At 46.4% G+C, this 12,648-nt stretch overlaps 1 protein-coding gene across 1 annotated transcript in view; it reads right to left on the bottom strand.

Moving 5' to 3' along the window:
• SOS1 (SOS Ras/Rac guanine nucleotide exchange factor 1) overlaps positions 1–4,518 on the bottom strand; it is a 142,285-nt gene extending 137,767 nt beyond the window's left edge. Inside the window, exon 1 of the mRNA XM_044289759.1 lies at positions 3,820–4,518. Coding sequence (XP_044145694.1) covers positions 3,820–3,906 — 87 coding nt within the window. The 5' untranslated portion in view covers positions 3,907–4,518. The remainder of the gene's footprint in view (positions 1–3,819) is intronic.
• Positions 4,519–12,648: the final 8,130 nt, after the last annotated feature.

Raw genomic sequence — 12,648 nt, 5'->3', positions numbered from 1 at the left:
TTGGTGGGGGTTAGGCCTGCACAATATATCGCCAAAGCAATCGCAATTAATCGCCATATCGCAATCGCCAATTGGCCGACCCAAAAATGCTGCAATTATATTACCATATTTTTCGCTTTATAAGACAAATTTTTTCCCCCCCAAAAGTGGGGGGGAAAATGGCAGTGCGCCTTATAGAGCGATGGTTGACTTTTTACGTGGTTGACACGGATGTATCGCCGGCCGCTATGCTGCACAGCGCGGCCGGCGATACATCAGTTACAGTATGGGGAGGGAGGAGGGGCTGGAGGCAAGTCGTTATTTTAATGAACAAATGTTCTTTTATTTATTCTATTTTATTTATCTGTTCTGTGCAGTGCTATTAAGAAAATTGCAAGTTTAGTATTTTGTACTTTTGCAGTAATGCAAATATGTTATTTAATTTTGTAAAAGATGTTTTATTTTGAAAAACACTGTGCATTTCAGTTCTTGAGTTAGGCCTCTTTCACACGACAGTATGTCCATTTCAGTGTTTTGCGGTCCGTTTTTCACGGATCCGTTGTTCCGTTTTTTGCTTCCGTTGTGGTTCCGTTTCCGTTCCGTTGTTCCGTTCCGTTTTTCCGTATGGCAAATACAGTATACAGTAATTTCATATAAAAAATTGGGCTGGGCATAACATTTTCAATAGATGGTTCCGCAAAAAACGGAACGGATACGGAAGACATACGGATGCATTTCCGTATGCATTCCGTTTTTTGCGGACCCATAGACTTTAATGGAGCCACGGAACGTGATTTGCGGCCAAATATAGGACATGTTCTATCTTTAAACGGAACGGAAAAACGGAAATACGGAAACGGAATGCACACGGAGTACATTCCGTTTTTTTTGCGGAACCATTGAAATCAATGGTTCCGTATACGGACCGTATACGGACCGCAAAAAACGGCCCGCAAAACGGAAAAAAAAAAACGGTCGTGTGAAAGAGGCCTTAGGCTGGTTTCACACGGGCGTTGCGGATTGGGGCCGGATGCGTTCAGGGTGCGTTCAGTGAAACTCGCACTATTTTGCAAGCAAGTTCAGTCAGTTTTGTCTGCGATTGCGTTTAGTTGTTCAGTTCTTTCCGCGCGGGTGCAATGCGTTTGATGCGTTTTTCACGCGCGTGATAAAAAAACTGAATGTTTACAAACAACATCTCTTAGCAACCATCAGTGAAAAACGCATCGCACCCGCACTTGCTTGCGGATGCAATGCGTTTTTCATGCAGCCCCATTCACTTCTATGGGGCCAGGGCTGCGTGAAAAACGCAGAATATAGAACATGCTGCGATTTTCACGCAACGCAGAACTGATGCGTGAAAAACAACGCTCATGTACACAGACCCATTGAAATGAATGGGTCAGGATTCAGTGCAGGTGCTATGCGTTCACGTCACGCATTGCACCCGTGCGGAAAACCCGCTAGTGTGAAAGGGGCCTTAAGCATAACTACATTTCAGCATTATTAGTAATTAGTGTGTGCTTTTGCTTTGAAAATCCAAGCAAATAGACCTCTAGCACAATTCCCTTAAAATATTGCATCACATACCGTTATCGCAATTTTTAGGGCCCTAATCACAATCGCACAAAATTCCCATATCGTGCAGCCCTAGTGGGGGTCCGACACCCTGGACACCCGCTGAGCAGCTCCTGTGAGCACTGCGGCCTTCTCTCTGCTTTTCCTAGGCCGAGTAACAAGTTCATCGGTCACGTGGCTTAGGAGCAGCTCATCCCCATTCAAGTGCAATACCAAGCACAGCCACTATACAATGTACGGCGCTGTGCTTGGTGAGCTGTGAGAAGTGATCGGTGCTCACGGTGAGCACGATGACTTCTCAAAACAGCTGATCAGCGGGGGTCCTGGGTGTCGGACCCCCACCACCAATTAAGAGGATAGGTCATCAGTGAAAAAATCTCAGAAAACCCTTTCAAAGGGGTCGTCCCACATCACGCTGAGGCCAGTGACTGGCTGCAGTGGACAGGTGAATAGGAACGGAATATCATTACTTCCAGGGGCTTCCCACTGCTGGGATGGTGGCAAGATTTAAACACTCTTGCCATTCCATTCAGTTTTCATTTACGTCAGACAATCCCTTTAACATCTCTGGAGCAGGAAGAACACAGACCAGGATGGGGCTACAGAAGTGACAGCCGCAGAATTAGGGCTCATTGACACGAACGTGTGATGCCCATTGCCGTATTGTGGACCACATTTGCGGATCCGCAATACACGGGCACCGTTCCGTGTACATTCCGTATCACGGATGTGGACCCATTCACTTCAATGGGTCTGCAAATCCGGAGATGCGGAACGGAATCACAGAACGGAACACTACGGAGTGGTTCCTGGGGTTCTGTTTCGTGCCTCCACATCGCAAAAAGACAGAACTTGCTCTCTTTTTGCGGAACAGAGGGATTGCGGACCCATTCAAGTGAATGGGACTGCGATCTCCATGCAGCTGGGCCACGTAAGGTGCTCATGCATTTTTTTTTGAAATTAAAGGAGTTGTCCGAGATTTTGATACTGACTACCTATCCTTGGGACAATCTCTGCAAACCCCTTTAAACTAAAAGTTTAACACAAAGTACAACAAATGTGACTTACCTAACCTCCCATTCGTTCTACGTCCTGCAGCTACAACACCACATACAATCACTCGTCTCCATGATCGGACATGCTAGCAGCAATGCTGAAACCAGTGATTGGCTGCAGTGGTCATGTGGATGCATGACACATCATCGCTGCAGGAAACCCAGAACGGCTTAGGATTTAAAGCGGATTTCAGATACTTAGATATTGTTGATCTATCCTCAGGATAGCTGATCAGTATCAGATCGCTGGGGGTCCAAAACTAGGCACCTCCGCCAATGCCATAAACTATGCAGTGGACTAAGCTGAAAGCACTCTACGGTATAATCTCCTCCACACTGCAGCTCAGCCACCAAACAGAGCGCAGTATGGTCAACCTGTCCAGGCGCATGTTCCTGCAGACTGCCATCGGCCCCATTTGCGAGCTGCGGCTTCTCCTTAATTCCAGATTTCTCCCTTTACTGTGTATTGGCAGAAAGCTGAGAACCAGTCGGGGAGATACCTGTATGGGGAGGAAGCTGTCAATTAGCCGCAGCCTGGAACCACAGCTCAGCAATATTGGGGACTTATGACACATTTGTCTAAACTACACCAACAGGTCCAATAAGTTATACATGGATGGAGCCCTCATATTGAGTGAGCTTCCCTTTAAAAGCAATCTGACAACCAATTTTACCTTTCACGTAAAGGGCTCATACACACAACCCTGTGCGTCCCGTGCCAGTATACAGCAGGTCCGCAATATACGGGCTGCGCACCCCATATCACGGTTGTGGACCATTTGAATTAAATGGGTCCACGATCCTCAAAATACAGAGCGGAGGCCCGGATCGAAGAAACTACAAATCGCTTCCGTGGGATTTCGGTCCATGCCTCAGCACCACGAAAAAAAATTGAATGTGTCCTATTTTTTTGCATTGCGGACTAATTCAAGTCAATGGGTCTGTATACGCACAGACAGTGCCCGTCCATTGCAGGCCGCAATTTGCACAGGGCACAAACGCTCGTGTGCATGAGCGCTAACCATGAAAAGCAATGCACACACAATGTAGACTAGGATACACAGCGACCAATCAGGTGGCTTCTTTCACTTTCCAGCCTTCTTTAGTAAAATGAAAGCAGTGATCTGATTGGCTGGTGTAAGCAGCAGCTCTTTCCTCAGGGATAAGAGGTCTTGTAATGCCGGGACATGGAAGACATGGGGTGTCTTACCTTCTTGAGGGAGGAGACCAGCAGATTCCTCCACTTGGGAGCATTCTCTTCGCTGAAGAAGTCGTACTGGAGCTGGGGCGCCTGCATGACTGTGCTGTATCCCCGGAGCACGCAGGCTTGCTCTAGCAGAACTGTCACGCGTCCCCAAACAGAGGATCCCTTTAAGAAGAGGCAGCGGTATTAAGGCAGGAGCTCGTCGGTAGGATGGCAGCCCCTTAGTAGGGGCAGCATATGGAGGGAGCAGGGACCCCTGTGCGGGGAGAAGGGGGGCGGCTGCCTGTACATATATGACAGCTGTGTGTAGACATGCAGCCCCACAATGGCACTGGGTGTCGGGGGACACAGGAGGCCTCGGCTGTGCTCTGTCCTCCTGCAGTGCTCTGACAACGGGATCACCCGCAGCTCATCTCCGTGTCGGTGTACTGACAGGGCAAGGGGTGAGATCGGGCGTCACAGGGAGACCCCAGTGCCCCCCCGGCCGTGAGACACCCCGGCTCCCCTCCCTTCTGTCTGCCGCCCAGGCCGCCTTCCCCGCCAGACGGCAGCGCCAGGTGACGGAGGTCCTGCAGGAAGTCAATGGCGGTGTCACTCAGTTGTTGTTATTATTGTTGTTTGTTTCCCCTCCGCGTTCTCTCCCGATAGTTGTGCTCAGCGGCCGTTGGAAGAGGCTCGCACCGCGCCTGCGCGCTGCAGGGAGGACGGAAAGGCTGCCTGCCACTATCACGTGATGCGCGCTTCTAACCACGCCTCGGTTCCCGAGAAACGGTTTTTTTTTCACGCAACTTTATTTGTCTATATAGTGTATCTGTTTGTAGTATAACCGAGGAATTCCTCCCCAATGATTATATGAATGATGCAGCATATTGTATCTGAAAATAGAATATTGATAGTGATTATAAACTTACTTAGCCACAATGAGATCGGCCCCCGACATCTGTATAAATTCAATATTTCCACTGCATCACATAAACATGAGGAAATTTTTTTTATGAAAACTGTCTAAAAGAAAAACTAGCTGTGTTGTCCAAAGAAGCCAATCACAGCTCAGCTTTCAAGAGCATAATACAAAAATAAAAGATGCTCTGTGATTGGTTGCCAGGGACAACAAAGCCATCTCCCCTATAGTGTTTTTAGGAAAAATGGTGCATGTTAGCGTACATCCAGAATAGAGGTATAAAACGCACATTGATGGTCTTTTTCATCACGGTTCGTATTTTCAGACCTTAATGTTTTCTTGAATGCTCAAGGTAAGACTTTTTTCACGGGTTTTACCATAGTCTCCCCGATAAAGAGGTTGTGGCACTTCAGCAAGTGACATTTATCATGTAGAGAAAGTTAAAGGGGTATTTTTATCTGAGACAATGGGGGCATATCTGGGACCCGCACCTACATTGAGAATGGAGTGGAAAAAGTGGTGGCCATGAATGGAGAGCGGCTGCGCATGTGCAATGCGCCCTCCACACCTTTCAGGCCTCTTTTCTCAGCGTAGGTGCGGGTCCCAGCAGTGGGACCCGCACCTATCAGACAATGGGGGCATATCCTAGCGATATACCCCCCCATTATCTGTAAAGAATAAATCAAGGCAACTGGACTTACTGTAGATTTCTTGAAAACCCTTTGTCTGAGATGGGAAAACCCCTTTAATACAAGCCACTTACTAATATACTGTTACTGTCCATATTGTTTCCTTTGCTGACTGGATTCATTTTTCCATCACATTATACACTGCTTGTTTCCATGGTTACGACCACCCTCCAATCCAGCAGTTGTGGTCCTGCTTGCACACTATAGGAAAAAGTGCCGTCCTTTCTGGTGGCCGAGACAATGAGAGCTCACATAGGCTGGTGCTTTTTTCTATAGTGTGCAAGCATGGCCACCTCTGATGGATTGCAGGGTCGTCATAACCATGGGAACGAGCAGTGTATAATGTGATGGAAAAATGAATCCAGCCAGAAAAGGAAGCATATAATACACAGAGAGAAAATGCACCAAACAGATGTAACACTGACTATGCTGGCAAGACATAAGTAAAGGTATTAAAAGCTGAGACTTTTGCCAATATATTCCAGTCATGGAGATATCGGAGCCCATCATGCACCACGTCACGGTTCTCAGCATGGCAAGGGGTCCTAACCGCTGCTCTAACTATGGTGTGAACACGGTCTAAAGGTGATATAGTTCAGCTCGCAGCCAAGCTCCCCCACAAATGCCCAGCATGGATACTGAGTAGTACTATGTGAACAGAACCAGGCCGCGAGCCACACCCACACCAGACCATGTGATGGAGGTTACCAGGTGCAAAAGAGTGTTGGAATGCCAAGTAGGGCAAACGCACTCAAATCTAACAAGTCAGAAGCAAAAAAAACAAAAAAATATATAGTGGCAATTCTGGAGGAGCTGCCAAACCCCTGCAAAGGAAGCAGTCTACAACGGGAAGATCATTGTCCTGTTGAAAGGTCCAACGTCTCCCAAGCCTCAGGTTTGTGACGGACTGCATCACATTTTCATCCAATATCTCCTGGTATTTAAGAGAATTCATGGTACCTTGCACACGCTGAAGCTTCCCTGTACCTGTAGAAGCAAAACAGCCCCAAAGCATGATTGACCCCCCCGCCATGCTTCACAGTAGGCAAGGTGTTCTTTTCTTCATCCTTGTTCTTCCTCCTCCAAACATAGCGCTGATCTGCGGGCCCAAACAGTTCTAATTTTGTTTCATCAGTCCACAGAACACTATCCCCAAACCTTTGTGGTTTGTCCACATGACTTTTGGCATACTGCAGTCGACTCTTCTTATTCTTTGGAGACAGCAAGGGGGTGCTCCTGGGAGTTCTGGCATGGAGGCCTTCATTATGCAGTGTGCGCCTTATTGTCTGAGCTGAAACTTCAGTACCCACATCTGACAAATCTTTTTTCAGTTCCTCAGCAGTCACACGGGGACTTTTCTCCACTTTGCGCTTCAGGTAGCGCACAGCAGTCAAAGTCAGCATCTTCTTTCTGCCACAACCAGGTAGCATTTCAACAGTGCCCTTTGCCTTGAATTTGCGAATGATGCTTCCTATGGTGTCTCTTTATATGTTTAACATCTTTGCAATCTTCTTATAGCCATTGCCCTTCCTGTGAAGAGAAATCACCTCTTCTCTTGTCTTCCTGGACCATTCTCTTGACTTCACCATGTTTGTAAACACACCAGTAAATGTCTAGAAGGAGCTGAGTGTCACAGTCCTTTTAAGGCCGAATGCACACGGCCGTGTTTGCGGCCGAGAGCGGGCCGTGAAAACCCTGCCAGGATTCCTGCTGACTGCTGGAGTGCATGGCGTCATGGGTTGCTATGACGCCGTGCGCTTCATGCAGCCGCTCCTGTACAGTAATACACTATACTAGTGTATTACTGTCCAGCAGCGGCTGCATGAAGCGCACGGCGTCATAGCAACCCATGACGCCGTGCGCTCCAGCAGTCAGCAGGAATCCTGGCAGGGTTTTCACGGCCCGCACTCGGCCACGGAACACGGCCGTGTGCATTCGGCCTAAATCTACCTAATTGGTGCTTATTATGCTTGATTGCTGCTCCTTGACATCCACAGGTGTTTTCAATACCTGATCGAAAACACTTGAATGAACCTCTGTTCTTAAGAGTGGTAGTCTTTAAGGGGTTGAATAATTGTGTCAATGAAGAAATCACAAAAAAAATAATAATACTGTATTACAAAAACTATTGATGTCATTTTAGTTGCATTTGGTTCTTTAAAAAGTCCTTGTAAGATTTCATTCTGAACACAATTACAAATGTACACTAAATTCCCTAAAACCCTTTACAGCATTGGGGGTTAAATAATTTGGAACACAACTGTAGATTATACTTACCCCGCTCCCCCACACTTACCCCGCTCTTCCCGTTGTAGACTGCTTCCTTTGCTGGCTGGATTCATTTTTCCATCACATTATACACTGCTCGTTTCCATGGTTATGACGACCCTGCAATCCATCAGAGGTGGCCATGCTTGCACACTATAGAAAAAAGCACCAGCCTATGTGAGCTCTCATTGTCTCGGCCACCAGAAAGGACAGCACTTTTTCCTATAGTGTGCAAGCAGGACCACAACTGCTGGATTGCAGGGTGGTCGTAACCATGGAAACAAGCAGTGTATAATGTGATGGAAAAATGAATCCAGTTAGCAAAGGAAACAATATGGACAGTAACAGTATATTAGTAAGTGGCTTGTATTAAAGGGGTTTTCCCATCTCAGACAAAGGGTTTTCAAGAAATCTACAGTAAGTCCAGTTGCCTTGATTTTTTCTTTACAGATAATGGGGGGGTATATCGCTAGGATATGCCCCCATTGTCTGATAGGTGCGGGTCCCACTGCTGGGACCCGCACCTACGCTGAGAAAAGAGGCCTGAAAGGTGTGGAGGGCGCATTGCACATGCGCAGCCGCTCTCCATTCATGGCCACCACTTTTTCCACTCCATTCTCAATGTAGGTGCGGGTCCCAGATATGCCCCCATTGTCTCAGATAAAAATACCCCTTTAACTTTCTCTACATGATAAATGTCATTTGCTGAAGTGACACAACCTCTTTATCGGGGAGACTATGGTAAAACCCGTGAAAAAAGTCTTACCTTGAGCATTCAAGAAAACATTAAGGTCTGAAAATACAAACCGTGATGAAAAAGACCATCAATGTGCGTTTTATACCTCTATTCTGGATGTACGCTAACATGCACCATTTTTCCTAAAAACACTATAGGAGAGATGGCTTTGTTGTCCCTGGCAACCAATCACAGAGCATCTTTTATTTTTGTATTATGCTCTTGAAAGCTGAGCTGTGATTGGCTTCTTTGGACAACACAGCTAGTTTTTCTTTTAGACAGTTTTCATCAATTTTTTTTCCTCATGTTTATGTGATGCAGTGGAAATATTGAATTTATACAGATGTCGGGGGCCGATCTCATTGTGGCTAAGTAAGTTTATAATCACTATCAATATTCTATTTTCAGATACAATATGCTGCATCATTCATATAATCATTGGGGAGGAATTCCTCGGTTATACTACAAACAGATACACTTTTGTATCTCTAGACTTACGCTATGTAGACAAATAAAGTTGCGTGAAAAAGAAAAAACGTTTCTCGGGAACCGAGGCGTAGTTAGAAGCGCGCATCACGTGATAGTGGCAGGCAGCCTTTCCGTCCTCCCTGCAGCACGCAGGCGCTGTGCGAGCCTCTTCCAACGGCCGCTGAGCACAACTATCGGGAGAGAACGCGGAGGGGAAACAAACAACAACAATAATAACAACAACTGAGTGACACCGCCATTGACTTCCTGCAGGACCTCCGGCACCTGGCGCTGCCGTCTGGCGGGGAAGGCGGCCTGGGCGGCAGACAGAAGGGAGGGGAGCCGGGGTGTCTCACGGCCGGGGGGGCACTGGGGTCTCCCTGTGACGCCCGATCTCACCCCTTGCCCTGTCAGTGCACCGACACGGAGATGAGCTGCGGGTGATCCCGTTGTCAGAGCACTGCAGGAGGACAGAGCACAGCCGAGGCCTCCTGTGTCCCCCGACACCCAGTGCCATTGTGGGGCTGCATGTCTACACACAGCTGTCATATATGTACAGGCAGCCGCCCCCCTTCTCCCCGCACAGGGGTCCCTGCTCCCTCCATATGCTGCCCCTACTAAGGGGCTGCCATCCTACCGACGAGCTCCTGCCTTAATACCGCTGCCTCTTCTTGTGTCAAGCTATGCTTCACGTTTAAAAGCTGTTATAACTGGAAAAGGATGTTGTACTAAGTACTAAGATTGAATGTCACTTGGGGGTTGAATAAAACTGATAATGATGTGAGCCCAGAAAAGACATTTTTGGTTATTTCATTATAAATGTTATGTTATATTTGTCTGACTTACAAGTGCCTCTTTGATTTAATTGTAAACAAGATGACTGAAATGATCAAAATCAATGTCAAACTGGCCAAAACACTCAATTTCAGTGGGGGTTGAATAATTTTGAACACAACTGTATATGAGGGGCCTGGGCATTGTGGGGCATGTTTTACTCTTTGGATAACCCCTTTAATACTAAAGAGCTATCCTTAGGATAGGTCACCGATTTTTGATCAATGGGGGTACGACACCTGGCACCCCTATGATCAGCAGTTTTTCGCAGCTTGAAAAGCACAGTGCAGTACATTGTATAACAGCTATGCTAGGTATTGCGCTCAGCCCTATTCACTTCAGTGGTGCTGAGCTACGACCAGGCGACGTGACCTTTAGGGCTCTTTCACACGAGCGGATCCCGTGCGTGGAAGCTGCTGCTTGAAAGAGAGCCAAGCCCCGTTCCGAACAGCAGAGACACGGAGCATTAAAATGATTGATAATGCTCTTTTCCTCTCTGTGACCTTTTTGCTACAAAATCACAGTGACAACTTTATCTCACTGTGATTTTGTAGTAAAAAGATCACCGAGAGGCACAGAGCATTATCAATCATGTAAATGCTCTGTGTATCTGCTGTCCGGAACGGGGCTTGGCTCTCTTTCACGCAGCGGATTCCACGAATGGCATCCGCTCATGCGAAAGAGCCCTTAGTCGTGAGGTCACTGGCCTGCAATAAGCAGCGAGATGGCCATGGCGCTACTGTGAGCGCTGCTGCCTTCTCAAACAGCTGATTGGCGGGGGTCCCAAGTGTCGGGCACCCACTGATCAGACGCTGTAATTGCTCACTCTTCAGCATTACAATCAGCTGTAAGAAGCCCCAGGAGCAGTAGGGCCCGGCACTTGCCCAGGTATGGCTACTGTCTCAAAACCGGAATTAAATGGTTCAGTTTTGTCTCGATTCACTGTCAATGGGGACAAACTAATCAAGGTGCATAAGTATGCTTCCGTTCCGTTTTGGTGCCGGACACAAAACCACCGCAAGCTGCAGTTTTGTGTCCAGTTTGCCAAGTGGGACAAACCAGATCCGGCATGTAAGTCAATGGTACCAGATCTGTTTTTTCTGTTAACGAAAAAAACTGATCCGACGCAAATTGACTTACAATGATTTTCATACCAAATCCGTTTTTTTCAGTTTGCATCAGTTTGTATTAATTCCATCAGAGATCAGTTATTTTTCCTGCATGCAGCACTTTTTCTCCCATCGAAAATGACTGATCTCTGATGGAAGTGACAAAAACTGATCATAACTGATGCTAAAAAAAAAACACTATGGGGGGAGATTTATCAAACTGAGTGCAAAGGGAGTCTGGCTTAGTTGCCCATACCAACCAATCAGATTCCACCTTTCATTTTTCAGCAGTCCTTTGGAAAATGAAAGAGTCAATCTGATTGGTTGGTATGGGCAACTAAGGCTACTTTCACTCTAGCGTTTGCATGGTATGCATGGTATTAGAGCTGTCTTATTAAAGAACTAGAATGAGAAAGAAATACAACCACTCTGTGAGCGGTACAAAATAATAGAACTTGACCCAACTAATTTAAGGAGGAATAAGAGAAAGGGGGGGGTCATAGTAATGACAGGACAAGACTAGGGGGACAACAAGACTAACACCCAAGAGGAAAGGTGGGCTACACAAGGTAAGAGAGGACAGTAATAGGATAAGGCAGGTAACAGAGGTAGAAGTAACCTCTTCAGGTCAGTAAGGATTGGTATTCCGAGGAGTCCTGAAAGACAAACCAAGGAGACCAGGCAGTAACAAAAGCTTTGTGATTATTCTTCCTCCATTCTCCGGATCTCTTACACTTTCTGTACCCAAAGCTCAGTGGATGGTGGAGCGGGGGATTTCCATTTAGCTGGGATGCAGGACCTAGCCGCAATTACCAAATGGCGCAAGCATGACCGACGGAGTAAACTCGAGGGTAAATCCGAAAGAAATAATAAGAAAAAAACTGGCGTGTTTGGTACAGAAAAAGAAAACATAGTTGCCAAGGTCTTGTGGATTGATTCCCAGAAACGTTTGATTTTGTCACATTGCCAGAAAATATGAAGCCACGAGCCTTGAGATGCTTCACAACACCAGCATAATGGGGACGTCGTCGGAAACATTTTCTGAAGACAGGTCGGAACATAATACCATCTTGATAGTATTTTATAGCTGGCCTCTTGATATTTACTGGCAATGGAGGATTTATGAGCCAATTGAAACAGTTTGGACCATTGGTCAGAGGAGATATCAACTTGCAAATCCTGAATCCACTTGCTAGTATAAGGAGGGCGGAGGTCCGTTTCAGGGAATACTAACGCTTTATACAATTCTGAAAGAGAATGACAGTATACTCCTGAGCCTATACACATTTTTTCAAATGGTGTAAGGGATCTATCAAGTCCCAGGGATGAGGGGATAGAGGAGAGGAAGTGATGTAGTTGCCTAGATCTCCATGGTCCAAGGGCACAGGGCTCAGACAGTCCCAGCAGTTCAGCATATGTGAACCACCGTCCGGAGGTTCTAAAGAAAGGTGCACGACATCTGACTACAAATGCACTTCACACTTTGTAGATTTTTATTTATTAAAAATTTTGCAAAGCATGTATCATTTTATTTTCACTTCACACATATTTGCTATTTTGTATTGGTCTATCAAATAAAATCCCAATATAATACATTTAGGTTTGTGGGTGTATGAATACTCTTTCAAGGCACTGTATTTCCATGATACCCTTTTTCTGTGTTCCTCAATTCCTGGTTTTGGCTCACAATCACTGATGGAAATCACTGATTAATCACTGATTAAACACTGAGTTTTTGGAAACCGCCCCCACCCCTCCCTACAGTCTCTGCCTTTTCTGATGCTGTTTGGGTGAATAAAGGACAACACAGATTTCACCGAATGGATGTGC

This window comes from Bufo gargarizans, chromosome 4 (assembly GCF_014858855.1).
Source record: "Bufo gargarizans isolate SCDJY-AF-19 chromosome 4, ASM1485885v1, whole genome shotgun sequence".
Lineage (NCBI taxonomy): Eukaryota > Metazoa > Chordata > Amphibia > Anura > Bufonidae > Bufo > Bufo gargarizans.
This window is presented reverse-complemented; position numbering and strand designations above follow the sequence as displayed.